Below are 27,605 nucleotides of genomic sequence, written 5' to 3'. Positions count from 1 at the left end.
CCAATCGGAGCATAGCACCTTTGCCTGATGACCCTTCAGCACACGTCGCGGTTTGATGTTTATAAATGTGATCATTTCCAAACGTTCTGCAACCGATGATACTGGAAACGGAAAAGAGCCAAATATTAGTCAAAATCAAAACGAAAATTAGACATGCAACGAAAAATCAAAACAAATGGGCTGAAGCTAATGTGGCGCTGTTTGTGACACAGATTTTACACTTACGCGAAACATCGTTCAATTTTTGTCGCTCTTCCTCCAATTTCAACTTTAAGTTCTCGGCTTCTTTGGTTAACGCCGCAATTTTGTCATTATTCGACTGATTTTGTGTGTCCGTCATGTTTATTGTCACGTTCTTACGATTATTTTTCGCTTGTATCAATTTTATACTTTACATCAATTACTATTTTGACAAGATGTATCTCAATAATCAGTCGCAATTGGAAAAATCAATAAAAACAAACGGGACACACAATTGACAGCGATGGCAACACAATTTGCTCTAGATTTAATTTTGGCCGTTGCGAAAAATTCCGATGCAGCATTTTTGCCGTTTATATTTTTATTAAAAAGATTTAATAATTCATTTCAATTATTTAACATGGAAAAATTGAAATTTTCCGTTTGGTTTTGTTATTTCTCAAGAAATAATACAAATTAAAGCAAATTGTTCAAAGTAAGTTGTGCACTGAAGTTTCGATTATTAGTACACTAATAATGGCATGACTTTATCAATAGGGGAACATTGAAGTTGTTTTAATACGGAGCATTCTCACTGTGTCAAAACATCTGTTTTATTCACGAAAAACAAAGAAATTCAAGAGAATGTTGTCGACATTAGTTTGAAAAATATTTTTTATTGAAAATTTCTCATTTGTTGACATTGATTGACTTCAAAATTTGATCGTTTTGAAAATCCCTTTGAAAAATGTATTACAACTAGATCATTAAAATGTATCGTAATTTACATGTTTATTCATAGAGAGACAACGTCGAACTTTCATGGCCTTATCTGTGCTAAAACGTAGAAAATAGTTTCAGTTCGGTAACTTGCAGATGCAAATGTTGATTTAGTAAATTTCATTTAAATTGGCATAACTGGGCACGGTTTGGTCTTTTACGACCCAAAATGAATCAATGACTTGACCATTTTGCTCATCGGAAACTTGTTCAAAATACAAATGTGTTTTGTTGAATGCCTTCATTCGGGTGTAACCATAGTCCTGAAAAAACACAAGAATTGTTGAATGCTGAATATTTGAAAGTGCTATTCAATTTGGTTTTTGCAAATTGTGAAAACTCAAAATGTCGAGGGAAAAGATACATACTTCAGTACGGAAGGCGCTCCATTCGGGCTTATCTTTCTTGAATTTGGCATGTTCCTCCTTGCATCCAGCCGACCCAGTAATGATGTGTATGGGTGCTTTGGCATTTCGGTATGGTTCTTCGATCGATCCATTTTTGACTTCAAAGTTATAAATGGGCCATAGTCGTTCATAGGAATGTTGATGTGCCCAAAAAGTGACATCAACGCCTTGATCTTTAAACAGATCTTCCAATCCATACAAATGCGTGAGTGGCAATCCGTTTCGAACGAATGTGGTCATTTCTTTGCAGGCTTTGACGTCGTCATTGCTGCAATACATCGGACGATGGCCGAATGTAACAATCCATGGCCGTAGTTTACGATTTTCGGGCTTATTTGCCTCACGCAAATCATCCACCAGCCATTGGTACTGGTTCGATAACTGTTTGATGCCATAGTTCAGAAAGTAGTAGGATTCGGTTGAAATGGCAATAAAATGCACTGGGCCCATGTTGAAGCTATAGTACAAACTCTCACTATTGCCAGGCATTTGGAAGCGATTGCGATAGTTTGAAAAGTTGCTGAAAGTAAATATGAATTTTAATTGTGGAAATCGAAAACGAAATCGAAATCAATCGGCTTACTATTTCTCTTCATGATTTCCAGCGCACACCATATAAGGTACATATGCGGCTATTGATTCTATTTGTCTCATGTATTGATCGCCAACTTTGGCATTTTCTGAATCCATATCGTACGCAAAATCTCCAACGTGAAAGATGGCATCATACAGATGCTGTTGTGATTCCTCTTGGAGGCGAGCTAATGACTGAGCATTCTCATTTCCCATATCGCCAAAGATAGCCAACTGTGGTGCCCAGTTGTTTTCATCTGCTGGCGATGTTTCGAACCAAAATTCGTCGGACCAACCTAACTCACTTCCACAGTGATAAACATAATGCGAATTGGATTTCAAATTCGTCAACTTTACCTTTGAAATGGAATGGACGATTGATATGCATTTATCGACAACTGAATATGATTAGAATTAAATGACTTGTTGAATAAAACATACCTTGTGAATGTATTGACGGTGTTTTTTTTCGCCACCGTCAACAAAAAGATGAGAGTCACCCATTGCTTTAAATTGCTCGCCATTTAAAGAATATTTTACAATGGACTCATCTATGTCATCCATTGTAGACCATATCACAACTATTTCACGAACATTTTCTAAGGAAAGATTTCAATGAAAATTATTTATTAACATTCTGAATGTTGATTAGAAGACGAATCTATTTTTTAGAAGACAAATCTAAGTTACATCATGAACAGCGTTGAAAATTTTCAGAAGACACTCACCTCCAAACGCAATATGAACTTGTTGTGGTTGAAAATCAAATACTTTTGATAATTCACCGTTAATTGATGTGAAAAGTAGCAAAAATACTACACAATTTATCTCTCTCATCTTTTTAATTCAATCAAGCCCTCAACTTTGATTAAACAGTTTATACGCACTTTGACCATTCAATTCGTAATTCACGAAAGCGAATCATATGACTATGTCTTTGTTTATATTTTTCAATTGTGTTATCTCATAATGGAAGTGAGCAACAATGACAGATGTGTCAACAGCTATATATACAAAGACATTCATATTTGCTCATTTTATCATTGGGTTGTAGACGAAATTTCGTTGAAATTGTATGATTTTCGAATTTAAAACGAATGAGCACCAAAATATAGTTTGAATATTTTAAGCATTTTCATCTCTCTGCTTTAGTATATTCAAAGAAGGAGTTATCGGGAATTACAGAATTTTACCAATAGGGATGTATGTAATGTGCACAACTTCACTGTGCAGTGCATAAGAGATATAAAGCTTGACACATGAACGTCAAAAATTAAACAATAAATAGAAGACTACATCGACCAAAATAGTAACAAAAATCACAAAGAAGGACCAGGAATTCTATTTAAAGTACACTCAATTACATTTACAAGTAAATAAGGTAAGACTAAACATACGTTCAATCACTTTTCCTGCATAATTCATTCGAATTTTAGTGTTTTTAGTTTTAGCAACAACAACAAAAAATCCAGCCATGTCGATGCGTCCAGATGATCACCGTCGAAAGTGGGATCGAAAAGAGTATGAGCGCAAGGCTCAAGACCGTCTCAGGGTAAAAGAAGACGATGAAGAAGATAAATCAGACGATGCACCGGTATCGCGCGAGCTATTGAAAAGACGGGACTACAAAGTTGATTTGGATAGTAAGCTGGGAAAGAGTGTGGTCATCAGTAAAACCACGCCGTCATCACAATCCGGTGGCTACTATTGTAATGTGTGCGATTGTGTGGTGAAAGATTCCATCAACTTTCTCGATCACATCAACGGGAAAAAGCATCAACGTAATTTGGGAATGTCAATGAAGGTTGAGCGTTCTTCTCTAGACCAAGTAAAAGAACGATTCCAACGAAACAAAAAGAAAATGGAAGAAAAGCAAAAAGACTATGATTTGGATGTGAAAGTGCGCGAAGCAAAGGAAGAAGAAGACCGATACAAAGAGTACAAAAAAGAGAAGCGAAAAGAGCGCAAACGAAAAGCTGACGATGATTTGGACGAAGAATCAAGTGGTGTGCCCAGCGATATGGCTGCTCTTATGGGATTTGCCGGTTTTGGCGGTGCTAAGAAAAACAATTAACTTGGATTTATACTGATTTTATGAAATACGATGCACTGTTTTTTTTAAATATTTTCCGCCAAATGAAGAGTTGATGAAACGATACAAATTACTTGATATCATTGCACATGACATTGATGTCAATATGCTACTGTAGGGAACACGCAATATTCATGGCGTGACATTTGTCCTGAAATTGAATTTTAATGATAGTTCACAAATTTCAATCTGTACCAGTTTTTTTGCTCCTGCCAATGTACAGTTTTTTGGGAATTGTGGAAATAAAAGTAAATCAACTGAAATTGCTCGAGTTTTTTTCTTGTTGAATTTTCATTTTTTTTTAATTGTGTTTTGTCACAGGATTCAGAATGCAGATCTCTTTTTAGTTCTCATCCAATACATTTTGAACGATCGGTAAGATTTGTTTGCGTGAAGCCTTTACATTTTGTTGTTCGAATAGTCGGCCTTGTAATAGATCACAAGTTTTATTTGTAAGCCCCAAGTATTCTCTATTCGTGATGCATAGCACGTTGATCACTTTATTTGTTTGTTCAGTGTCGCGCAATGGTAACAATCCAATATCTCTCCGAATACCACCGGTTTCGAGCTCCTTCATTCCCATTAGCACTAAAATATCACAGTTTCGTTCCTTGCCAAATTGCCGCAAACTTTCCAACGCATTTTGTTTTTTAACGTAGTCCTGTAAAACAGCAAATATCTTTTTAGTTTTTTTCAAATTTTGAAAAATTTTATCATTGAAATTGTAAAAAAAGCCACCTCGACTAAAACTGGAAATCCAGGAATGGCTACCACATACGATTTATCGCTATTTGAAATTACTTTCAAATCCTTCGACAAAAGTTGTAGAGCTGATAATGAACTAACGTCACTACGTGCTTTTACCAAATCCTTGAATAGCTTCAAACGATCCTCTTCGTTCGAATCTAGTGATTTTTCGATTTCTCCATTGATTTCAATGTCAAGTGGTCTGGCTTTATCGGCTGATTCAGAAAAATTAATGGTGTCTAAAACGATTGGTCCTCTTAAAAAGCTGACCAAATATTCGTGTTCCTCGAACGAGCCCTCTAGCGCACGAATTTCATCAGCTATTAATGTGGCACACGAACCAACTTCTTGAATTTTCGATTTACATTCATTCGGGATGTGGGCATTTTTCGCATCTAATGGCCGATGGTCAAAGATTTGAATGACTCTATCACTGGCGGTTATGGGTGTAGCGATGTGATGATCAACCAATATGAATTTGGACACATTCAATAAGTCATGCGACACTTCGTTGCTATTTAGAAAAAAATAATCAGAAATCAATAGATTTAAAAAGCCGAAATGATAAAGAAAATCTCGATATTAAACTCACTTGCAAACCAAGTCATCAATGTCAATGCCGTGTTTGCGCATGAAATAGGTCACTTCAGTTTTGAGCGGAAGATTTGTTCGATGAATGTTCATCATAGGTAAAAATCGGCACTTTCCGTCGATCAACAGATGATCTGGCAGTTTGTTTGTATTCATATAAAAGTATGCTAAGCTTACAGCACACACGGCTGAATCCAAATCGCAACTTTCATTGCCGAGCACAAAAACTACGGGATCTTTTAAGTTTAGCCATTTTCTGGCCTCTTTAACAAACAAACCAATTCGACTCATTGTTTTTTCTGAATGCTATTCAATTTTGTTGGTTGTGCACAGATTTTACTCAGACAAACGGACCGACTGAGTGCAGCGCTGTGAAATGTCAAAACAAATGCGGTTGACAGATCAACAATAGAAACATGTAAAATGTCAAATGACAATGAAACCTAACGAGCAACAAATAAAGAACAACGCAATATTATTTCTCATGGTGCAAAGAGTAAACATAGTTTTTGCAACGGATTGAATTCGCCTTTTTTTACATTGGAATTTGACCCATCAACGGGCAGTTTTCTTTTATTGGAGAAAAACTAATCGAAACGTGTGCTAAGAAAGAAATCAACGCGTGTGATTATCTTAAGTTTTTGTTTTTGTCGCGTATTCGAAGGCTCTAGACGGATATGTCATTTAGACTTTTAGGGCATCGACTATTTCAACATGGTCGGCAACTCGTATACAATCAATGCATTAAGAGAAACATTCACATAAACATTTTGGACCCAAAGAAAAACCGTGGTTTCACCCGTCAAATTGGCCTCGCAGCTAAGGTAAGTGTAGACAATTTGTGCGATCCGTAAAATAGTTTAATTATTTCGATGACAAAAAAAAATTGATTGAGTGTCGTCCCAACAAGTGTTTACGTAATACTCAAAAATAAACGTGATGTAGTTTTACGTTTTGACATTGCGAGTTCAAGAATATATGCCTAATTAGCAACTTTGAATCTGGTTTTTTCTTTTAATTTCGCTCTAATAGGAAGGAATCGCAAATTCAAACCAGTGGGCTCTGCGAAACAATACACTTATTCGTTTCGGACAGCATGCTCGACGCTTATTTGTTGATAACATACTCAATCGAATCACACCAATTTATTCAGCTGATTTAAGAAATGAAGCAACAAAAAAGTGAGTGTTCCCATTTTAAAGCCGTGTAAATGTGAATAATTGAATTGATTTCAACTGTGAATTGTATGGTTTAGGTTTCTTTTTGGCGATTCAGTTCCATTATTTGCGTTAATTGGTATTTGTTTGGCATCTGGAAATGGTATTATAACGAAAGATGACGAATTGGAAGGTGTTTGCTGGGAAATTAGAGTAAGGCCATCGATTTTATTGAACGTTTTTCGAATTATTCTCTAAAATTATTACAACCTTTTTTTCTGATTAAAGGAAGCTGTGTCTCGTTTGCATGACACATCGAAATTTGGACGGGGAAATGTAAAAGACAAAAATGAACTTGAATTGGATGATTTGATTGTTGGAGCTCCCATTGCTAAAGGATGTTCGGCTGTGGTTTATGCGGCTGCGTTTAAAGACAACCGAACCGAAGCCAGTCCACTCAAAGTGCCCGACTATGACTCTGATGAATCGAGCAATGTATCAACCGATAATGACCTATCTCCCATGCGTGATGTGAATAGATATGTGCACAATTTTGGCTCCAGTTTGGAAAATCCACACTTTTTGAACCGCAATCCAAACACAACAAATGTCAACCAAGCACGTGAAACAAAACCACATCGAAAGGTTCTATTCAATTCGAAACCAGATGTGAAATACCAAAGCAACTCGAATTCAAGTCGGCACGATGCCAACAGCGAACGAAATTCAAACGAAAGCTCTTCGACGATTAGCTTCAACGATGAGAAAGGTAACGATATCGAAACATATCCATTGGCATTGAAAATGATGTTTAATTATGACATTCAAAGCAATGCAATGGCCATTCTGCGTGCAATGTACAAGGAAACCATACCGGCGATGAAAAAATATTCCAATGCCGATGCAGATGGGTGGGAGAAACAGTTGATGGAGCAAACGGTACAGTTGCCACCGCATCCAAATATCGTGTTGATGGTGGGCGTATTTTGCGCACAGGTGCCAAATTTGATGCAGTCTTCTTCGCTGTATCCAATGGCATTGCCACAACGGTTAAATCCTCAAGGCTACGGCCGTAATATGAGCCTTTTTTTGCTGATGAAACGATACGAATACAGTTTGTGCGAGTACTTAAAGTCATCACATGATATTTCGATGCGAACGCGACTACTATTGTTTGCACAGTTATTAGAGGGTGTTGCGCATTTATATCGACATGGTGTCGCGCATCGAGATCTGAAAAGTGACAACATTCTCATTGATCTCAATGGTAATGATGTGCATCCGATTTTAGTCTTATCTGATTTTGGTTGTTGCCTTGCTGATAAAAACAACGGATTGACTGTACCATACACATCGATGGACATTGATAAAGGAGGTAACACTGCGCTAATGCCACCCGAGATAATAACCAAAACACCTGGTACATTTTCCATGTTGAACTATTCAAAGTCAGATCTATGGGCCTGTGGCGCTATTGCATACGAAATCTTCGATTCGATAAACCCATTTTATGGTCAATCGAAGGACGAATCGACTGAATCACCACTTCAACCGATTTTGAAGAGCGCCAAATATCAAGACGAACAGCTGCCGTCCTTGAATGAAAATGTGCCCTTAATTGTTCGTAAATTAATAACAAACATCCTACATCGCAATCCAAACCATCGGCTATCACCTGATATCGCAGCAAATGTAATGCAACTGTTCTTATGGGCGCCATCATCATGGCTTAAACCAACGGTAACCGTAAATAATCCGGAAATTCTACAGTGGCTGTTGTCATTAACCACAAAAGTTCTATACGAAGCTCGGCTCGGTGGAACTTTATCGGGTAACCGCGATACAAACGACAAATTTGGCCTACGAAACATCGAATCGAATCGCACGCATACCGAATACTTGCTTTTATCCAGTTTCCTTATTCGATCACAACTTCAACAAATCCGAAGTGCATTGGAATGGATCCATCAAACGATGGAGGAAACCAATTGAAAAATCAACCAAAATTGCACTGAAAATTTAATTTAAAAGAAAAATTGTTATAAAAGTCATTACAAAATTGCAGAGCATTGAAACTGCTGCATATATATTTGCTGCTGGTGAACAGATCTGTTCGACAGCAGCTGTTGCTTGCGTGCATATTCGCTGTGACGCGCGCTCGTTCATGTATCGATTCTCGCGCACAGTGTTTGTCTCTTTCATTCACACGGAACCAGACAGAGAAGCATATAAAACACACGAGGAACGAACGGCAGCTATGAGTGTGCACGCGCGCGTCGCTTACGACGTGTCTTGTGTGTTGTGTACGCTTCTCTGTCTGGTTCCGTGTGAATGAAAGAGACAAACACTGTGCGCGAGAATCGATACATGAACGAACCAGCATCACAGCGAATATGCACGCAAGCAACAGCTGCTTTCGAACAGATCTGTTCACCAGCAGCAAATATATATGCAGCAGTTTCAATGCTCTACAAAATTGTGTGATGCAATCAAACATGAGAAATTTGAATTGCTGTGAATATTTCTTCATCCTTTTCTCCCATTTTGGAAAAGCGAATAATTTATTGGAGATGATAATTATATAAACTTTATCACGATATTTTTTGTGTTGGAATCTTTCCGTTTGAATAAAATTTCAATCGAAATTAAAATCGAAAATTCAAGAATAAATAGTTTGTTTTTCTTTGCCATTTCATCAAAATAGAACACAATCATTAATCAATTATCATTTTCAATCGGGCATATTGGTAAGCTAAGGTGTATAATACTGTATGGAACTGCGGAATTTTTGATCTTTGTGCCGTGATAAGAAAATGAAAGTCATCAGTTGCTTGAACACATACTCCATAAATTCAATGTTATAAATGACGTACCGCGATTAGTTGGTGAGAACAACTTGAACCTGTCGGTGGTTTTAAACTCAGCCAGAGTCTCCCTCGGATAGAAAAAAACTTTCCAACGCCACGAGAAAAAAATCAAATAGACAAACAAAGAAATGTCGATAAAAAGCACATTCATCGATGAAATGCGAGGTTTCATCGCATTCTTTCTCATTTTTGGTTTGTGGCCGACGTGGCAAACCACAAAGTATAAAACTTGGTTAATGTTGTATTCGATTTTTTCGATTCTGTTGGTGTTCTTCATATTTTTATCGGCAATATACATAAATAAAGTGCTAGAAGATAGTACATTATCAACTGCCGTTGCTTACTCGTTCCTGTTCAGCATTTTAACGACCCATTTGATAATCGTGGTGCAGTCGCTGTTCTATCGCAAATCGCAAACAAAACTTATCCAAAAGTTTTCGCAGGTCGACCGTTTGTTCAATACAAAGTTACAGATATTCATGTCATATCGCAAGGAGAAACAGGCACTGTTCATACGATTTTCATTGCTGTTATCCATATTTGTTGCCATCAAAGTGGGATTAATGGTTCATCTGCACTCGACGGGCAGGCTAGGTTCTTTTTGGTATCATTGCCTGTTCTCGATTTGGATTATGCGTTTAAGATCCGTACAAGTGTTATTTTTTGTGTATTTACTGCGAGCCCGATTGATTTTGGTCAATGATAAAGTCAAGGAAATTTTAGCAGCACGTAACATACACACTGGCAGCACGAATGAATGGCAACCAATCACCGATACCAGGGATATCGTCTTCGTTTTGGACACCTCGAATGCAAAGTACTCAACTTACGACCGATTATTGAATTTGAAACAAATCTACGGTGAATATAACAAAAAATGGTTTCACATAGAGTGGAATGAGATTAATTCTAATTTTATATTTAATCATAGGTGAATTGTTCGAAATATGCGAACTTATCAATGTTACATTCGGGTGGTCGTTGTTGGCGATAATCACGCAATGCTTCATCGATTTTACAAGCAACAGTTATTGGACGTTTTTAGCATTGGAACAAAAAGTACCAGATACTGCGAATGCCGTCGACTGTATTGGTTTATTGGTGCCTATCGTTATAATACTCAGTCTATTGGCTTACTACTGCTCGTCTTGTTCTCGATATGTAAAAGAAATATTGGTTAAATTCACACATATTTTCACTGCATCTACACAAAAAATGAAATCCTATTGAATTTTTGAAGCAAAAAATAATAACAGAAATTGTACAAAAAAAAAACATTTTTGATAGGCTCGATTCATGGGAAGTTACCTACACCGTATCACAAGAGAAAAGGAAAATGAACCACAAAACGATCTTGTGCGAGAATTTTCGCTGCAAGTAATACATGAACCAATTTCTGTTACGGCAAATGGATTTTTCAACGTAGATTTCGATCTATTAGGATCGGTAAATGACTCATAACTTTTCAGAATGCATTCTGGATATAATTATTCAATTCTGTTTATTTATTCATTTTTTATATAAATGGAAATATCCTTTGTGGAAAAAGATGGGTGCCGCAACCGTAACCTACTTGGTTATCTTGATTCAGTTTGAACTAAGCGACAAGGAAATACAAAACATGTCGAATGCGAATAGGACAATATGGAGCAATTAAACATTGATTTGATGGCCAATCTATGAATAGATGAAGCATTTGATATTCACATGTGTAGTAGCACCTGTCTTGATTAACCAAAGCACCAATATTGCGTTGTTGTGATTGCATTCAACAATTTATCACCAAACTTATAATTATTTGTGATTGCATTCAATAAAAATCAGTACGATATGAAATGCGTTTTAGTTGTTTGTCCATTTATTTTCACTGACTGATTTTGATATGGAATGCAGATAAAATTAAATCATTAGTCATTTGCATAGGCATGTTAATGGTCTATAATTGCTTTTTTTTCTTGAACAAAAACTGGTTCGAAAATAGCTGATTAACTAATTCGTGAAGTGTGCTTCCCATCAGTCAGAGGAAATGAAGCATAAGCAAAAGAAATTGTTCGATGAAATGCGTGGTTTCATCGGATTTTTCCTCATTTTTGGTTTGTGGCCAATTTGGAAAAATTCAAAATATAAAGTGCATCTCATAGTTTATTCGATTGCTTGCATTGGTTTCGTTCTCGGTATCTTTTTATCGACCATTCTTATCGATAGAGAATGGTTCGGTCATACTCTATCGTCAATAGTTGAATATTTATTCTTGTGGAGCATTTTATTTACGCATTTGGTTATCCTTTTGGAGGCTCTCATCAATCGCAACGCTCAAATGCGTCTCATTCAGAAACTTGCGTATGCAGATTTTCTGTTCAAGTCTAAATTGCACTTGGCAATTTGTTATCGAGATGAGAAACGTGTAATTTTCGTTCGCTTTGCGGTGTTAATCTTTATTGCTGTTTCTGTCCGCATCATTTTAACAGTGCATTTAAGCTATCATAACAACATTAGTAGTCTTTGGTGTCAGTGTATGTGCTCTGTGTGGATATTGCGCCTGCGATGCATTCAAATCTTATTCTTTGTGTTTTTAATTCGCAATCGCCTTGGTCTTATCAAGGAGAAAATGAAGGAAGTTCTAGTGTCACAAAGTTTTTACGGTGTTAGGGCAAATCATTGGCGATTCTTCCGTGATTCCGTATTCGTTCTTGATTCATCCATTAGCAAGCGATCTTCATATGACAGATTAGTAAATTTAAAGCAAATTTATGGGGAGTTGCATGAAATTTGTGAACTGATCAACATCACATTTGGATGGTCTTTACTCACAATTGTTGCACAGAATTTTATTGACTTCATTGGCCACAACTACAGATTATTTTTGGCTTTCGGAAAATCAGAAATAAACTTCGAACATGTTGGTGAAAGTGTAGCTTTACTCATACCGATTACAGTTATGCTAGGTGCCATGGTCTTTTATTGCTCGTCATGTTCACGACAAGTAAGTTTATTTTTTCTGGAGAAAAGAAACAAAATTAAAGAAAAATGAGAAGAGAAATGAGAAGTTAAATTTTAATTATATTTTCCCAATTTGTATCAAATCAGACACGATTCTTAGGCAGCTATTTGCATCGCATTAAACAGAGTAATGAAAATGATCCACAAAATGATCTGATTAGAGAATTTTCCATACAATTGCTGCACGATCCTATCTTTATATCAGCAAATGGAGTGTTCCACATCGATTTCAATTTAATCGGTTCGGTGAGTGCTTTTACATGACTTTCAACATTGTTTTGAACTCAGAAAATAGACCGTGAAATTGTGAATTATCCTATCGCTCTCTATTTTCTCTCTTTCGTAAAGTTAATAGCGTTGACCATTACATACATGGTGATTTTGATCCAATTTGAGATGTCAACCAGAGGAAAACCGATAAGAAAACCAATAATGAAGCCAATGGAAAATGGAACAAAGCAATTAATCCATTAGCGATATGGACTCGTATTTATGTAAACACTCAAAACCGAAAGATTAAATGACAGAAAAAGTAATATTCAAATGTGAAATTTCATTTCAAAGTCAGTAAATAGCATATCCAAATGGTACCGTAGAACAATGGGAAAGTACAATATTTGCCATCGTTGAAAATGGTGTTTTTCAACCAAGTCCGCAACCTCACTATATTGTTCATATTTTTTGGTCTGTGGTCAACATGGAAAACCACCAAATACAAGTGGATTCGGGCATATTCCATCTTTTGCGTATATCAAGAATTGACTATAGTTGCAACTGTCATTTATTCTTATGACATTTTCAAAAATATCACTCTTTCCGCGTGTACATGATCATTTCATTGACGCATTTGATCATTGTCATTGAGTCCCTTCTCACCGGCGACAGTCAAATAAAACTCATTCAGAAGTTTTCCATTGTCGATCACTTATTTAGTACCAGATTAAAGATCAAGATTCCATATATGAAAGAAAGATGCGAAACATTTGCTCGAAATTTTGCTCTTCTATCGACCATCATTATATTGAAGGTTTCTATCAGCGCGTACATGCAATTTCCCCAAAAAATATTTATCTCTTGGTATTCGGCACTGCTTTCTATATGGATTATGTGCTTGCGAACTATTCAAGTGATTTTGTACGTTCACTTGATACGATGCCGATTGATGTTAATCAACAACGAATTGAAATGCATTAGCAGTGAATTCGAAGTGGGTAGCAGACGGCGGGTAACATTCACCAGATACAGCGTCTACAATCGAATCAAGATGTTAAAAAATATATATGGACAATTGTACGACGTTTGTGAGCTAGTTAACAAAACGTTTGGCTGGTCTCTGTTGGCCATTACCACGCAATGTTTCATCGATTTTACCTGCAATAGCTATTGGTGTTTTTTATACTTGGAAAAGTCTAAAGTTGATACCATTAGTCTTCTCATTTGTATCAGCTTATTACTACCGATTGCCATGCTATCGAGTGTTCTAACATTCTTTTGCTCTTCATGCTATCAACAAGTTAGTTCACTTTTTTTGATGAAAACAGCATTAATTTTAAATTTTCCTCTTTTTCTATCAATCTCTATTAGGCCCGCATCACAGAACAGATTCTCCATCGCATTTCGATTGATGAGGAAAATGATATACAAAATGACCTTGTACGCGAATTTTCAATGCAAGTCCATCACGGACGTTTTGTCATAACGGCAAGCGGATTTTTTCATATCAATTTGGATTTGCTGGGATCTATGTTCACCACATGCTTGGCCTATCTCGTCATTTTAATTCAGTTTGAAACTTCCAACAAAGAGATTCAAACGTTGGCAACAGAAAGTCAATTTGATTAAATTTATGCATAGATTATCTGCACTAATATTTATCTATATCTATATCCATAATAATCATCATGGATCATCACGTGGATTCATTAAATTCCCATTATTTTAATCGCAGCTTATATTAATGTTTCACATTATTCCTCTGTAAAATTTGTTGTGAAATAAAATGAATAAAACTTTGTGGGACACGAGCTCTTAATACACCTGTTTCTTATTCCATTTGACTGCACCAAACCCTGCAGAATACATACAATTTTGCTAGCATAAGACATTGATCGAAACGATGTTTTTCAATCATATCCGCGGTTATATTGTATTTTATTGTGTTTTTGGAATGTGGTCATCGTGGCAAAACTTACAATACAAATGGTTGCTTCGAATATATTCACTGTTCCTAATATCAACTGTACTTTGCTCGTTTTGGTCTGCATTTCTTCCAGAACAATTTTTTCATGGCATTTCGTTGACAACATCGGTTGCAATCTCGTCATTTTTCACCATTTTGATGGCACATTCAGTGATTGCCGTCGAGTCTGTTCTAAAAAGCAAGGCACAAGTACAGCTCATTCAAAAATTTACGATCCTCGATCAAATATTCAGTACAAAATTGAACTTGATATGCTTGCCATATCGAAAAGGAAAACGAGAAATGTTTATTCAGAATTTCGTGCTCATTTCAATGATATTGATCTTTAAAGTTGTCATTGTATCGTATTTCTACAGTCGATCATTGCATTTTCTGTATTCGGCTCTGTATTCGAGTTGGATAGTGCGCTTGAGACCCATTCAAGTGTTGTTTTTTGTGTATTTAATGCGAAATCGCTTGATTTTGATTAACAAAGAATTGATGGATATTCGAAATATAAGCCAAAGTGAGGATTCTGTAAGGGATACTGCTTTTGAGGTATCACCGGCGTATGATCGACTGTTAAATTTAAAGAAAATCTATGGAGAAATGTATGAAATCTGCAAACTTATTAATGCCATTTTTGGATGCTCTCTATTAGCGGCCATAACGCAGAGCTTTATTGATTTTACTATTAATTGTTACTGGTTGTTCATATATTACGAGGGCGAATTTTCTACATTCGATGTTCCAATGGTATGTATCAGTCTATTGGTACCGAACATAATTACAGTGGGTATTCTATCATTTTGCTGCACTTCATGTTTCAAAGAGGTAACATTAATGCTTTGTAATATTTTCGCAATGTTATCTTGAAGAAAGACTAATAACATTGCATTTTGTAGGCAAGACGCATTGAAGCAAACTTATATCGTATCAACTTTGATGAACAAAATGCGCCTCAAAATGATCTTGTTCGTGAATTTGCATTGCAAGTGCATCATTCGCCATTTTTCATATCTGCAAATGGATTTGTTCACTTTGGAATGGATCTGCTAGGCTCGGTAGATTCAATAGAACTTTGAATTGAACCTGATGAGATAATTTATTGACTTTATCCAATTTTACGATCATTCAAGGCATTTATGGCATCCGTAACATTTCTGGTGATTTTAATCCAATTCGAAACGTCCGGCAGAGACGTACACAAATCGTCTGAAAATAATTTTAAATTTGTAGCAAGTCAGAGTACACCTTAAAAGAAGGAATATATTATTGAGTGAAACATTTAATGAACATTTTAATTGAGTTGTAATTTCGTTTTTGTGATCATCTTATAATAACTGCTTACGAGTGCTTTTCTAATTACGAAATGAATTTTCATCCAATTCAGTAATTACGATTTATGATATTTCAATTTCTTTTAATTTCAGAATGCACACAATATGTTAGTAGATTTTCATGTTTCAAGTTGTGAGCACTATCAATGGAAGACATGATTTTCAAACAAATAAAGCATTATATCGTGGTTTTTATTCTGTTTGGACTCTGGTCAACATGGCCAAATTTCAAATATAAATTATGGATCAACGTGTGTTCATATTTATCAATATCAATCGTGTTTATTTTCTTATCACTCGCATATTATTTCGATAAAATGTATCCTTTCGTTTCACTAACGAACACCATTTCGAATTTATTGTACATTTTCCTTATGATCACCCATTTGACCATTGTGGCAGAGTCACATAGTCAGAAAGAGGTTCAAGCAAAGCTCATTCAAAGCTTGTCACATGCTGATCATTTATTCACCACCGGTTTAAAAGTAAAGATTCCATATCGTAAAGAAAAATGTGAAATATTTATACGATGCTCTGGTCTTGTATCAATCGTAGTGTTTGTAAATATACTCTTATGCAACTACCGCCGAAGGTACGTTTTTAATTTCATGTATGCGGCAATGGTGTCATATTATGTAATATGTTTGAGAATAATTCAAGCGATATTTTTCGTGTGTCTGTTACGAAATCGTTTGATTTTAATTAATGAAGAATTAAAGAATATTCAAAATGAATATGGTCGTGTGCAAAGTAATAACTTTAATCAGAGAAAATCTTACAGTCACAACACAGGAATCGATTTGACTTCCAACAATCTATCGACAATTCATCGAATTATAAAATTAAAACAAATTTTTTTCGAACTACATGAATCGTGCAGATTTATTAATAACATCTTTAGATGGTCTCTATTGATGATTATAACGCAATCATTCTTCAAATTTACTGGAAACTTCTATTGGGGCTATTTCTGTGTGCATGATTTCAATGATTTTTTCATCTATTCTTTGATGCCAACTGTTTTGTTCCTGTGCATATTATCGTTTTATTGTACTTCGTGTTTTCATTACGTAAGCAATAATACCTTTAAAATTGACACCAATGGATAAATTTGGTTATTTTAGGGTCGGCTAATTGAGGTAAATCTTCATCGCATTACAATTGAAAGTGGAAACCCAGTTCAAAACGATTTAATTCGAGAATTTGCACTGCAAGTCCACCACGAACACTTCGTTTTATCTGCAAATGGGTATTTTGATGTTAACCTTCAGCTAATTGGCTCAGTAAGTAGTTTTATCTAGATGTGGTCACATACATTCATGTTATTCTTAGATTGTTCAGCATATTTACAATCTTCATCAAATATTTCATTCCTCAGATGTTTTCGGCTCAACGTCTTTTCTCATCATCTTGATCCAGTTTGAAGAGAGTTATCGAGAAATTCAATTTATGCTGGGCAATAATACGACTCAACTGTCGAGTTGTTGATGAGAATTTTGTAATATTCTATAGAAAATTACCAAAATGAGCTCCATAGAATTAGTTGAAAACATAAATCAACTATCAATCCATTGAGCACCTTTACTAGTTTTGTGTTTGTTTTCGGCACAAGTATTGATTTTAATGGACCTTTTCGTTCGATTTTTATTAACGGATTTTCTACGGATTATGGTTCAAATGGGGGAATAACGTGTGCTATGTCAACGAAATGAAAACTCCAATCTCTTACAAACAGATGTGCTGAACGCTTAAGCTATTTTTATTTGTTGCGTTTGTTTCAATGAGCCGATGTGTGCTGCTCAGATGTGACAGATGTTAGTTTATTTTTAGCTTTATTCTGAAGCTGATTCAATGTGAGTTTTATTAAATGTCATCCAAAATATTAAATTGTTGCATTTTTTTCATTCGTTCAATTTAACTATCAAACATTTATTTGCCTAATTTTTGAAAAAAAAAAGTCTTATTTGAATATCCGTGTAGTGGCCTTGTAAAATGAGTGACCCAAAAAACCGATCGGAATGCGCGGAGCAAAAGTTAAGTGCAGAAGAACAGCAAATGCAGGAAAAAGTTGACCCATTGAATTCATCGAATGATACACTAGATTCGCCGAAAAATGAGAAAAATTCATCTGTAACTGCTGTTTTGAGAAAACCATTGAATCAACAATCACGATCACAAATTTTCAAGCTGACCATCGATTGTTTCGAGGAAATTTTCGAGTATTTATCTATGAAAGATTTGCACAGCTTCGGCCAAACATGCAAGACAATACAACAAATTGTCGGTGGATATTTTCGACAAAGTCATTGGGCAGCTGAAACGTTCATTGAAAATGACGGCATTTCGGTTTTTTATGCTGATAACGAAGGTGCTATAAATGATCGGATGCTCACCACAGTATTCAATGCATTTATCACCAATATCTCGTACAGTGGCGTATTAAAAGAACCACTTTTTTACATCGAATCGCATTGCGAGGAATTCAAATCGGTGAATTACATTTACCTCGAGTCCCTTATGTTGCAGAACACAGAATTAAAGCATTTCAAACACCTTCTGCCCAACATTGAAACCATACAAATCAGAAATTGTACCATTGATGGTGATTTCCACGATATTCTTCTGAATTTTTGTCCAAAAATGAAGCGTCTTTATCTGCAAGACTCGCATCTCGGAAATAAATGGCTACAACAGAGCTACCCAATGCTCGAGTACTTGGAATTGAATCCAATTCCAGCTCTAGCGACTCCAAATGAACTTGATCACTTTTTTGATCAAAATCCAACGGTAAAGATCTGTTCGACTAGTGCATATTCACTGTGGCTAAATCGACATACAATTTTAGAATCCAAAATAAAGCTAGACGTTCTGGAAGTAAAAATTTATGGATATTACACGGTTGTCACCAATGTTGGCGGTAATAAAAACGAAGCTAATGGTGGTAATAATGATGATGACGACGACGACTACAACGATGACGAAGATAATGAGATCCCCGACAGTGAGGATGAATCAGACCAAGATACATTGACAATACAGTCGTTATGCACACTGTTAAACCAACTACATGGACGATTTTTTAAAAGATTGCATTTTTATATGCCAAAGGTTACTCAGAAAAACAGTGACTATGTGATAAAATTGCAGGGACTCGAGAAATTGTGTATACAACAGTTCAGTGAGAGCTATAGCTTGGCCCATTTGATAGGTTTGAAAGAATTGGCCATTTTGGATGGTGCCAATCCAAATGACATGGAAATTCTGGCAAATAACTATGTTAATCTTCAATATCTTTACATGAGAAATGTAACATACGATGCACTTTTACCTTTCATTCGTCGATCAACGAAGTTGAAATGTGTCAAATTGTTTCCGAAAGATAAATCGAGCTTCAACGGAGATTTTCTCAACATTGTGCAGTTGAATGAAGAACGAGTGAAGCTGGAAAAAGCACGAAAAGTCATCATTTACGTTCCAGACAATGTCTTTTTGACATCGAAATGGACGCTCAGTAATGGCGATACAAATTTGCAACTAATTGAAATGAAGCGATCTGATTCGCAGGAATGGAATCATCATTATTGAATTTGAAGACTTGGCTTTAGCATCAATTCGTAGAATAGCATTTGTTCTTCTTTTTTGTAGAAGGTTTTAGATTGTGAATCATTTTTATTAAAACTGTATTTCAATCATAATGTGTTTTTTTTTATAAAGAAGCGAGTATTTATGTTCTAAATTAGTAATAACTAAATATGTGTGCCTCGGCTCATTTCATCACAACGATTGGACAAACTATTCGAAGCCACTGACGTTATCTCTGCTTTTAAAATAATTTCATAATAACTAAGATGAAGGATACCTTTTATTTCATATAATTTTATTGATCTAAAAAATTACTATTTACAAGCAACATTTAAATCGATATTAACTCTAGATTACACGCAGTGTATAAGTAGATTCTTGCAGTGAACGTAACCAAATAAAAATGTTGTTCTTCAAACAAATGAGAAACTACATATTGTTTTTTGCCATTTTTGGCTTGTGATCATCATAGTCGTAGAATCGATTTTTCATAAAGAGGCTCAAGCGAAACTCATCGAAAGCTTGTCGTTCGCTGATCAATTATTTAATACGCAATCGAATGTAATGATTTTATATCAAAAAGAAAAATCGGAAATATTCAAACGGTTCTTTGTTCTTTTGTTATTTGTAATTTTCACAAATATACTCTTTGTATTCTACACGCACTATATGGAGAATGATTATAGCTTCATGTACGTGTCTCTTTATTCATATTTAATGATGTGTTTAAGATTATTACAAATAATATTTTTGGTTTGTTTGTTGCGAAGTCGTTTGATTTAAATGATTCAAGAATTGAATGACATTCAGAATGCACTTAAAAGTGTGAAATCTAACATCATAATAATATCAAATGTTCAAAACACTGAAAATGATGTAAATAGTCTATCCACCATGAAACATTCAATAAATGATCGCCTTTCAAACATTAAACGAATCTATAGCGAATTGTACGAATCATGTGAACTAATAAGTGAAGCGTTTGGATGGTCAATGTTGGCAATGGCCACGCAAACTTTTTTTGAATTCACATTAGATTTCTATTGGGGATTTATGTGTTTGAACGACTTTGAAGATCTTTTAGCTTTCATATTGGTACCAGAAAATTTATTAGTTGGTGTGTTAGCGTTTTATTGTTCCTCATTCGTTCAATGCGTAAGCTGTTTGTTCGGTACAGAAATTAGAACTAGTGTCATGGAATGGATTACTTTTCATTTCAGAGTCGACTGGTCGAGTTGAATCTGCATCAAATTCCAATTTATAAGGCCAATCAGCCACAAAACGATTTGGTTCGTGAATTTTCGTTGCAAGTTCATCATGAACGATTATTTGTTTCAGCAAAAGGATATTTCAACATAGATATCAATCTTGTTGGTTCGGTAGGTATCGACATTAAGACAAACTAAATAATTCATTGATTGAATAAATTTGGGTCCTAGATGTTAGCTGCAGCTGCAAGCTTTTTAGTGATTCTAATTCAATTTGAGGAGAGCTATCGCGATATATACATAATGTTACATAACGATAAATCTGGATTGGATACTTGTTGGTAACAAAATTAACTGACAAAACCCATGGAAATGATTCCCCTTTTGCATATGATTCACACATTCGAAAATTTCAATGTTGCCGTAGCTGTAAACCTGGACTTACAAAGAAATACATTGTAATGACATAAAGACAATTTGATTACGGTTTATTTTTGGTCCTCTGTTACAATTCAAATTTGTTTTCGAACAGCACGACTTATTGCATTTTAAAATCTTTGTACTTGAAAACATATGTTCCATGACTGTTACGTTATTTTCGTTTAATGTAAACGATTCGACCGAAATGTGTGTCGAGTCAATGTTTTGATATACTAATTGCTTTTACACAAATTTATGGATTTCGAAAGAAATTCCTTCGTAATGACTCATGTCCTCAATTGTGGCTTGTACAGTGTACACATTATTAAATTGTATTTTGAAGCATTGAAAATATACTATCAAGAATCACTAACTAATGCGATTTTAGTTTATGATAAAAGACACCATTATATGAAGTACTTCGTTGATCTAATAATTTATGTAATTTTACGGTTGATCTGAATCTAGATCAACCGATTTAAACCATAGTTTATTTGAAAAGTAGAATTTAAATTGCATCAAGCTTAAAAATGCACACAGTGTGTAAGTAGGTGCGATTGTGTCACATTGTGAACATTGACAAAGAAGAAATATGTTTTTCAAGCAGATAAAAAACTATTTCGTATTTTTCATAGTTTTCGGTTTGTGGTCGGCATGGGAAAATGCACAATTCAAACGCCGTATCAAATTGTGCTCATTTTTATCAATTGCACCAATATTTTGTTGCTTTTCTTCCGCATATTTCTTCAATATATTTTATGCCAACCATTCGATTTCGAACAATGTTTCGAATTTGTTATACGTTTCTATTGCAACAACCCATTTGATCATTGTCGTTGAATCGATTTGCCAAAAGAAGGCCCAATCTAATCTTATCGACCGTTTGTCACTCGCTGATCAATTATTCAATAGCAAATCGAATGTGATGATATCATATTATAAAGAAAAATCGGAAATATTCAAACGGTGTTTCATCCTTGTATCAATAGTAACTTTTCTAAATATAATCTTTTTATGTTACACTTATAAAAACAATCTTTACTACAACTCTATCTATGTATCGTTTTACTCATATTTTATGATGAGTCTAAGATTTATTCAAATTATTTTTCTCGTTTGTTTGTTGCGAAGTCATTTGGTTTTAATCAACGAAGAACTGAAAGATATACAGAGACAATTGAATCGTCGTAGCGTACGAGTTGAATTAATTTCAAATGATCCGGTAATAAGACATCCGATAAACGATCGACTTTTAAATTTAAAACAAACATATCGAGCATTGCACGAAGCTTGTGAGCTGATCAACAAAGCATTTGGATGGTCAATGTTTGCATCTGCTTTGGAAGCTTTCATCGACTTCACTTCGAATTGTTATTGGGGATACATGTGTATGCATAACATCACGGACCTCATAATCTACTTATCGATTCCAGAAGTTTTATTACTCGGTGTATTAACTTTCTATTGTTCTTCGTGTTTTCAATACGTAAGCAACTCATTCAATGACATAATTAATATACTGATTCTGGAATCGATGACTTTTCTCATTGTTAGAGTCGTCTTGTTGAGGCGAATCTTCATAGAATCCCAATTGATAAGGAAAACCAAGCTCAAAACGATTTGATTCGTGAATTCGCTCTGCATGTGCACCATGAACCATTCATCGTTTCAGCAAAAGGTTATTTTAACATAAACCTCCACCTAGTGAGCTCGGTATGTATTTTATTTAATTAAATTCAATTGAAATAACATCGGTTGATTGATACATTAATTCAATAAATTCGGTTTATTTGCTTAGTATTTTGTAGCATCCACATCGTTTCTGATTATTCTGATTCAATTCGAGGAGAGCAATCGTGAAAAACACATTATGTTGAGTAATGGTACATCTGGATTGGAGAGTTGTTGATTTACATTGGAGACTAATGTAATGAGCATACTTCAAAGGGTGTTTTTTTTAAATCCGTTTTTTTGATATTGAAATAAAATACACAAAAATTCTTTGACAAAAATTGCTGTTGGTTTGTTTTTGTAACGTATGGTATGCCATTTAATGTTCGACATGCAGTTCAAGGATATGACCTCCTTTTTGTGGGGTCTTCCCGACACAAAATTTTTGACCTTATTTTTTTTTCTCTTTTCTGCTTATAATTGACCAGAAAAGTTAATTTTTGCTCAAAATATGGATGGGTTTTGGTCAAAACTTCCATGAAATAACAAAATAAATACGAATTGGCCCAAAACTCCTTAGTACAGAGTGACAAAATCTGTTTTTGGGCAGTAATCTGGTTTCATCGAGCAGCCTCTATTCTCAGCCATTTGAGCAATACCCAAAAATAAATTTTCCACTGTTTTTGACAAAATTGGTCTGGATGATCACCGAATTCAATAAAATGTCCATATCTTAGCATATTTTGAGCAAAAAAATCAATTTACTGGAGAAACTGTCTCGTGTAAGTTTTTTTCCCAAAATTTCGAATATGCAATCTGTACATCATCCAACAAAATGACCCTATTTTACGGCTATGGGCTACTCCCCCGTGGGGATACATGAATTCTTTTGTTTACTCAGATGAAAATGAAACGATTCACGCTTTAAAGTTCAACAAAATTCATAAAATTATGGGAGTGTGACCTCAAAATCCCCAAAAATAGCTCAAAAATGGTCTGTCAAGAAAGGTGGTAAAAAAGGAGGGGTGGTGGTCATATCCCTGAACTGCATGTCGGACATTAAATGGCATACCATACGCTACAAAAACAAACCAACAGCAATTGTTGTCAAAGAATTTTTGTGTGTTTTATTTCAATATCAAAATACGGATTTAAAAAAACGACATTTAGAAAAACACATGAGTATCATCGTAATAAGAGCTTAAGAGTTATATAAAACAAACGTAGCATAATATCACTAATGTGACTCCCATTTTGAATCCACGTACAATGTAATCTATTTTTTTGCTAACCCAGCTCATTTTTGAAATAACCACATTTCTCTTCGAAATGATTTTTCAATTCGAAAATACAACATTAAAATGAAGTCGAATTTTAAGAACGAGCAAATTTATTCAACCGGTCGATTTCAGCCGTTTTTTCAGCTACGACTATATTATTTTAATTCAATTCGAAGACAGTTACCGCGAAATACAAGCCATTGTGCTAAACAATGGCACAACTGGATGGAAAATTTGTTAGCGCCACTTCATGCTTCATTCTGTCTTTTTGAACAAAAATGTTCCACAAGCCATTTTTAATTCCAAATTTTCTATGATTACTTTTTCTCCTTACTTAAAACAAATTGCAATACATATCTATCTAAATTACCTAAAAGATCTGATAAACACCTTTCAAATCGAATATTTCATCAATAAAACAGTGGAACAACACTAAATTAGAAAATGACCAACCGTAGTATTTAAATGAGTTTTAACTTCAAACTAGATTCAGTGAAAGGGTAACTTCGGATGGCCATTTGTCTAGAGTTCTGAAAGTATCGACAGAAGAATGGTATTTTTTAAACAAATTCGAAACTATATCATGTGTTTTATCATCAACATGGCCAAATTCTAAATATAAATTTTCAATCGGGATTCATTCATATTTACCGGTAGCACTAGTGTTTGGTGGTTTGTGGTCTGCATACTATTTCAATGAATTTTATGCATTCAATTCACTTTCAAATATTATCGGTAATTTGCTGTTCATGCTAATTATATCAACACATTTGACCATTATCATTGAATCGATTTTACAAAAAGAGGCGCAATCAAAGCTCATCCAGAGTCTGTCGCTTGCTGACCAACTATTCAGTACCAAGTTGCATGTGCTGATTCCATATAAGGAAGAAAGGTGTGAAATGTTTGCACGGTTTTTCGTTCTCATATCCTTTCTGATTTTTGTAGACCTATTCTATGTGTTCTATAATTATTATTTCCATCGTTACTACAATTTCTTCTATGTGACCATGCACTCATATTTCGTGATATGTTTGAGACCAATTCAAATAATATTTTTCGTTTGTTTGCTGCGAAACCGTTTGAATTTAATTAACGAACAGTTAAAAGATATTCTGAACTACTTAAGTAAAAGCAAATCTAACACTTCTAACACAAGCGATGAGTTAATTTTAAACAATCACTCGACAAAACGCTCAATAAATGATCGAATTATGAGCTTAAAACAATCCTATAGAGAATTGCATCAATCGTGAGAGCTAATAAGTAAAGCATTCGGATGGTCATTGTTGGCATTTACATTGCAAGCCTTTATTGAGTTTACGAACATATACTGGGCATATTTCTGCTTGTATAACATATAATACTTGATTATATATTTATGGATACCAGCTGTTTCCAAAGGGATATTGCAACTTTTTTTAATAGAAAAAACGCCATCTTACGTCGTGCCCGTAAATTATTTTACTGTACATTTAGATAGTAGAGCTTGAACAAAAGTTCGACACTATGCATAAACTTGGAAAGAGCTTGGCATTTTGAAAGAGTCAACACCAAAATGATTTAATTCATGAATTCTCATTGCAAAAGGATATTTTGATATTAACTTCGATCTGATGGATTCAATGTTTGCGGCTTCGACAACGTTCCTCATAATTTTGATTCAATTCGAGCAGAGTCGCAAAAGCGTGCAAAGTATGCTAAACAATGGTACAATTGAATCGGTAACTTGTCATTGAGCGTGTTAAACGGAATCGTTGATTGAATTTTACGTGAGTTTTACCTGCAGTTTGAATGATATTTTTGACAACCGATTTCCATGGAGTATAGGATACAATGGACCGCGTAAATAAATTCAAATGAGCGGTTCCATTAATCGAAAAATTCTAGAACAAAAAGGTCAAATGTGATTAGTTAGCGAGTAAGATAAACATCAAAATTTTATTAAATAAATGTGTCGTTTCTCTGTGTATTTTCGCTTTTTATTCTTCGGCAATTCTAATCTAATTTGAAAGACATGTTGAATATTAGAATTTAATCTAAAATCGAATGATTGCCGCACTTCAATTGAATTGAAAGAATACCCATAAAAACACCAGGGAAGAGACATAATGATTAAATGATTCATCACTTCAAAACTGAAACAGTCATCAAAAAGTTGTATATCGCTAACGTTGTAAAATATATAAGAAATGGTGGTTTGCAAACAAATGCGAGTTTACATCGTGTTTTTCATTATTTTTGGCTTGTGGTCGACGTGGCAAAATTTTAAATATAAATTTCAAATCAAACTGTGTTCTCTTTTTTCGATCTTTTTGGTATTTTTTGATTTTTTGTCTGCATTCATTTTTGATTGGTTCTATGACAGCAACTCACTGTCACATATTGTTGCTAATTTATGGTACACTGCTATTGTTATAACGCATTTTATCATTGTCGTTGAATCAATTCGAAAGAAAGAGGCCCAAGCGAATCTCTTACGAAATATTGCACTTGTTGATCATTTATTCAATACCAAAACGAAAGTGATGATACCGTACCGTAAAGAAAAATATGAAATATTTACACGATGCTTCATCCTTGTATTAATCGTGATTTCTGTTGATTTGGTGATTATAATTTACACCTATTATCAAGATCGATATTTCAACTTAGTGTATGCGGCCATGTATTCAAATACTTTGATGCGTTTGAGGCCGATTCAAGTACTACTTTTTGTTTATTTGCTGCGAACTCGTTTAATTTTGATCAATGAAGAACTGAAGACAATTCATGCAGCAGCTATTCGGAAGTCAAACGGTATCAGTCAAACACAATCTAAACGTCGCCACAGAAATCGTCCTTCGGAAGAGCTTTCGATAAATTGTCGACTTATCACCTTGAAGCATATCTATAGCGCACTGAATGAATCATTTGAATTAATCAATGAGGCAGTTGGATGGTCAATGGTGGCATTTACGATGCAAACGTTTGTCGAATTCACGTGTAATTGTTATTGGGGATACGTTTGTCTATATGAAGACGATTGCCTTTGGGTAAATTTAATGGTACCGAATATGTTACTGTTGGGCACATTGGCTTTCTACTGTTCGTCATGTTATCAATATGTAGGCAATTCATTTGATGATGTAACTTGTAACATGATCAGAATTATTTTCAATACGGATTGATTCGCTTATTTCAGAGTCGTCTTGTTGAGGCGATTCTTCATAGAATCCCAATTGATAAGGAAAATCAAGGTCAAAACGACATGATTCGTGAGTTTGCCTTACAAGTACACCATGAAGAATTCTTGATATCTGCAAAAGGTTATTTCAATATCAATCTTCGGCTCATGGGTTCGGTAAGGAAAATTCAATTTTCAATGGAAATTAAATGTTGAATTAATTGAATTAAAACAATATCTTTCGTATTTCATCCAAGCTTTTAGCCAGCTCTTCAACATTTTTAATTATTTTGATTCAGTTCGAAGAGAGTTACCAAAACATACAAAGCATACTGAGCAATCGAACAACTGAAATGATAAATTAG

General features: G+C 34.9%; 9 protein-coding genes across 11 annotated transcripts; 7 read left to right on the top strand and 2 right to left on the bottom strand.

The window, feature by feature from the left end:
* Positions 1-837: 837 nt before the first annotated feature.
* On the bottom strand, positions 838-2,810 carry LOC129564654 (acid phosphatase type 7-like). The gene is made up of 5 exons (XM_055438794.1): positions 2,669-2,810; positions 2,382-2,539; positions 1,951-2,297; positions 1,329-1,887; positions 838-1,223 (listed from the first exon to the last, which is right to left on the bottom strand). The coding sequence occupies exons 1-5, from the start codon at positions 2,775-2,777 to the stop codon at positions 1,071-1,073; spliced, it is 1,326 nt and encodes a 441-aa protein (XP_055294769.1). The 5' UTR covers positions 2,778-2,810; the 3' UTR covers positions 838-1,070.
* A 377-nt stretch (positions 2,811-3,187) lies between these two features.
* Positions 3,188-4,295, top strand: LOC129564657 (zinc finger matrin-type protein 2). Of its 2 annotated transcripts, none has more exons than XM_055438799.1 (2): positions 3,188-3,321; positions 3,386-4,295. In XM_055438799.1, the coding sequence occupies exon 2, from the start codon at positions 3,415-3,417 to the stop codon at positions 4,012-4,014; it is 600 nt and encodes a 199-aa protein (XP_055294774.1). In that variant the 5' UTR covers positions 3,188-3,321; positions 3,386-3,414; the 3' UTR covers positions 4,015-4,295. The 2 variants fall into 2 exon arrangements, with proteins under 2 accessions (XP_055294774.1, XP_055294773.1); XM_055438798.1 differs by having other exon boundaries at positions 3,377-4,295.
* LOC129564655 (exopolyphosphatase PRUNE1) lies at positions 4,296-5,758 on the bottom strand. Its single transcript, XM_055438795.1, has 3 exons — positions 5,372-5,758; positions 4,771-5,293; positions 4,296-4,693 (listed from the first exon to the last, which is right to left on the bottom strand). The coding sequence occupies exons 1-3, from the start codon at positions 5,659-5,661 to the stop codon at positions 4,376-4,378; spliced, it is 1,131 nt and encodes a 376-aa protein (XP_055294770.1). The 5' UTR covers positions 5,662-5,758; the 3' UTR covers positions 4,296-4,375.
* A 55-nt stretch (positions 5,759-5,813) lies between these two features.
* On the top strand, positions 5,814-9,197 carry LOC129564653 (serine/threonine-protein kinase Pink1, mitochondrial). Its single transcript, XM_055438793.1, has 4 exons — positions 5,814-6,194; positions 6,403-6,551; positions 6,626-6,740; positions 6,816-9,197. The coding sequence occupies exons 1-4, from the start codon at positions 6,048-6,050 to the stop codon at positions 8,517-8,519; spliced, it is 2,115 nt and encodes a 704-aa protein (XP_055294768.1). The 5' UTR covers positions 5,814-6,047; the 3' UTR covers positions 8,520-9,197.
* Positions 9,198-9,236: 39 nt separating this feature from the next.
* LOC129564656 (putative gustatory receptor 2a) lies at positions 9,237-11,223 on the top strand. The gene is made up of 4 exons (XM_055438797.1): positions 9,237-10,255; positions 10,326-10,555; positions 10,682-10,840; positions 10,944-11,223. The coding sequence occupies exons 1-4, from the start codon at positions 9,523-9,525 to the stop codon at positions 11,049-11,051; spliced, it is 1,230 nt and encodes a 409-aa protein (XP_055294772.1). The 5' UTR covers positions 9,237-9,522; the 3' UTR covers positions 11,052-11,223.
* Positions 11,224-12,110: 887 nt separating this feature from the next.
* Positions 12,111-12,915, top strand: LOC129564658 (gustatory receptor 23a-like). Its single transcript, XM_055438800.1, has 3 exons — positions 12,111-12,377; positions 12,482-12,640; positions 12,743-12,915. Exons 1-3 carry the CDS (start codon positions 12,333-12,335, stop codon positions 12,866-12,868), a joined length of 330 nt encoding a protein of 109 aa, XP_055294775.1. The 5' UTR covers positions 12,111-12,332; the 3' UTR covers positions 12,869-12,915.
* A 4,797-nt stretch (positions 12,916-17,712) lies between these two features.
* On the top strand, positions 17,713-19,605 carry LOC129568996 (uncharacterized). 2 transcript variants are annotated; one of them, XM_055447367.1, is made up of 2 exons: positions 17,713-17,766; positions 17,894-19,605. In XM_055447367.1, the coding sequence occupies exon 2, from the start codon at positions 17,906-17,908 to the stop codon at positions 19,496-19,498; it is 1,593 nt and encodes a 530-aa protein (XP_055303342.1). In that variant the 5' UTR covers positions 17,713-17,766; positions 17,894-17,905; the 3' UTR covers positions 19,499-19,605. The 2 variants fall into 2 exon arrangements, with proteins under 2 accessions (XP_055303342.1, XP_055303332.1); XM_055447357.1 differs by having other exon boundaries at positions 17,718-17,766; positions 17,872-19,605.
* Positions 19,606-22,201: 2,596 nt separating this feature from the next.
* On the top strand, positions 22,202-26,254 carry LOC129580311 (putative gustatory receptor 2a). Its single transcript, XM_055470622.1, has 4 exons — positions 22,202-22,345; positions 22,678-22,801; positions 25,665-25,798; positions 26,222-26,254. Exons 1-4 carry the CDS (start codon positions 22,202-22,204, stop codon positions 26,252-26,254), a joined length of 435 nt encoding a protein of 144 aa, XP_055326597.1.
* Positions 26,255-26,740: 486 nt separating this feature from the next.
* On the top strand, positions 26,741-27,605 carry LOC129580310 (gustatory receptor 23a-like). Its single transcript, XM_055470621.1, has 3 exons — positions 26,741-27,109; positions 27,259-27,417; positions 27,498-27,605. The coding sequence occupies exons 1-3, from the start codon at positions 26,741-26,743 to the stop codon at positions 27,603-27,605; spliced, it is 636 nt and encodes a 211-aa protein (XP_055326596.1).

The sequence above is a fragment of the Sitodiplosis mosellana genome, unplaced genomic scaffold, assembly GCF_009176505.1.
Source record: "Sitodiplosis mosellana isolate CC-2019 unplaced genomic scaffold, AAFC_SMos_1.0 Smas_scaffold_1, whole genome shotgun sequence".
Lineage (NCBI taxonomy): Eukaryota > Metazoa > Arthropoda > Insecta > Diptera > Cecidomyiidae > Sitodiplosis > Sitodiplosis mosellana.
The sequence above is the reverse complement of the archived record's forward strand: the minus strand, read 5'-3'. Positions and strand labels throughout refer to the sequence as shown.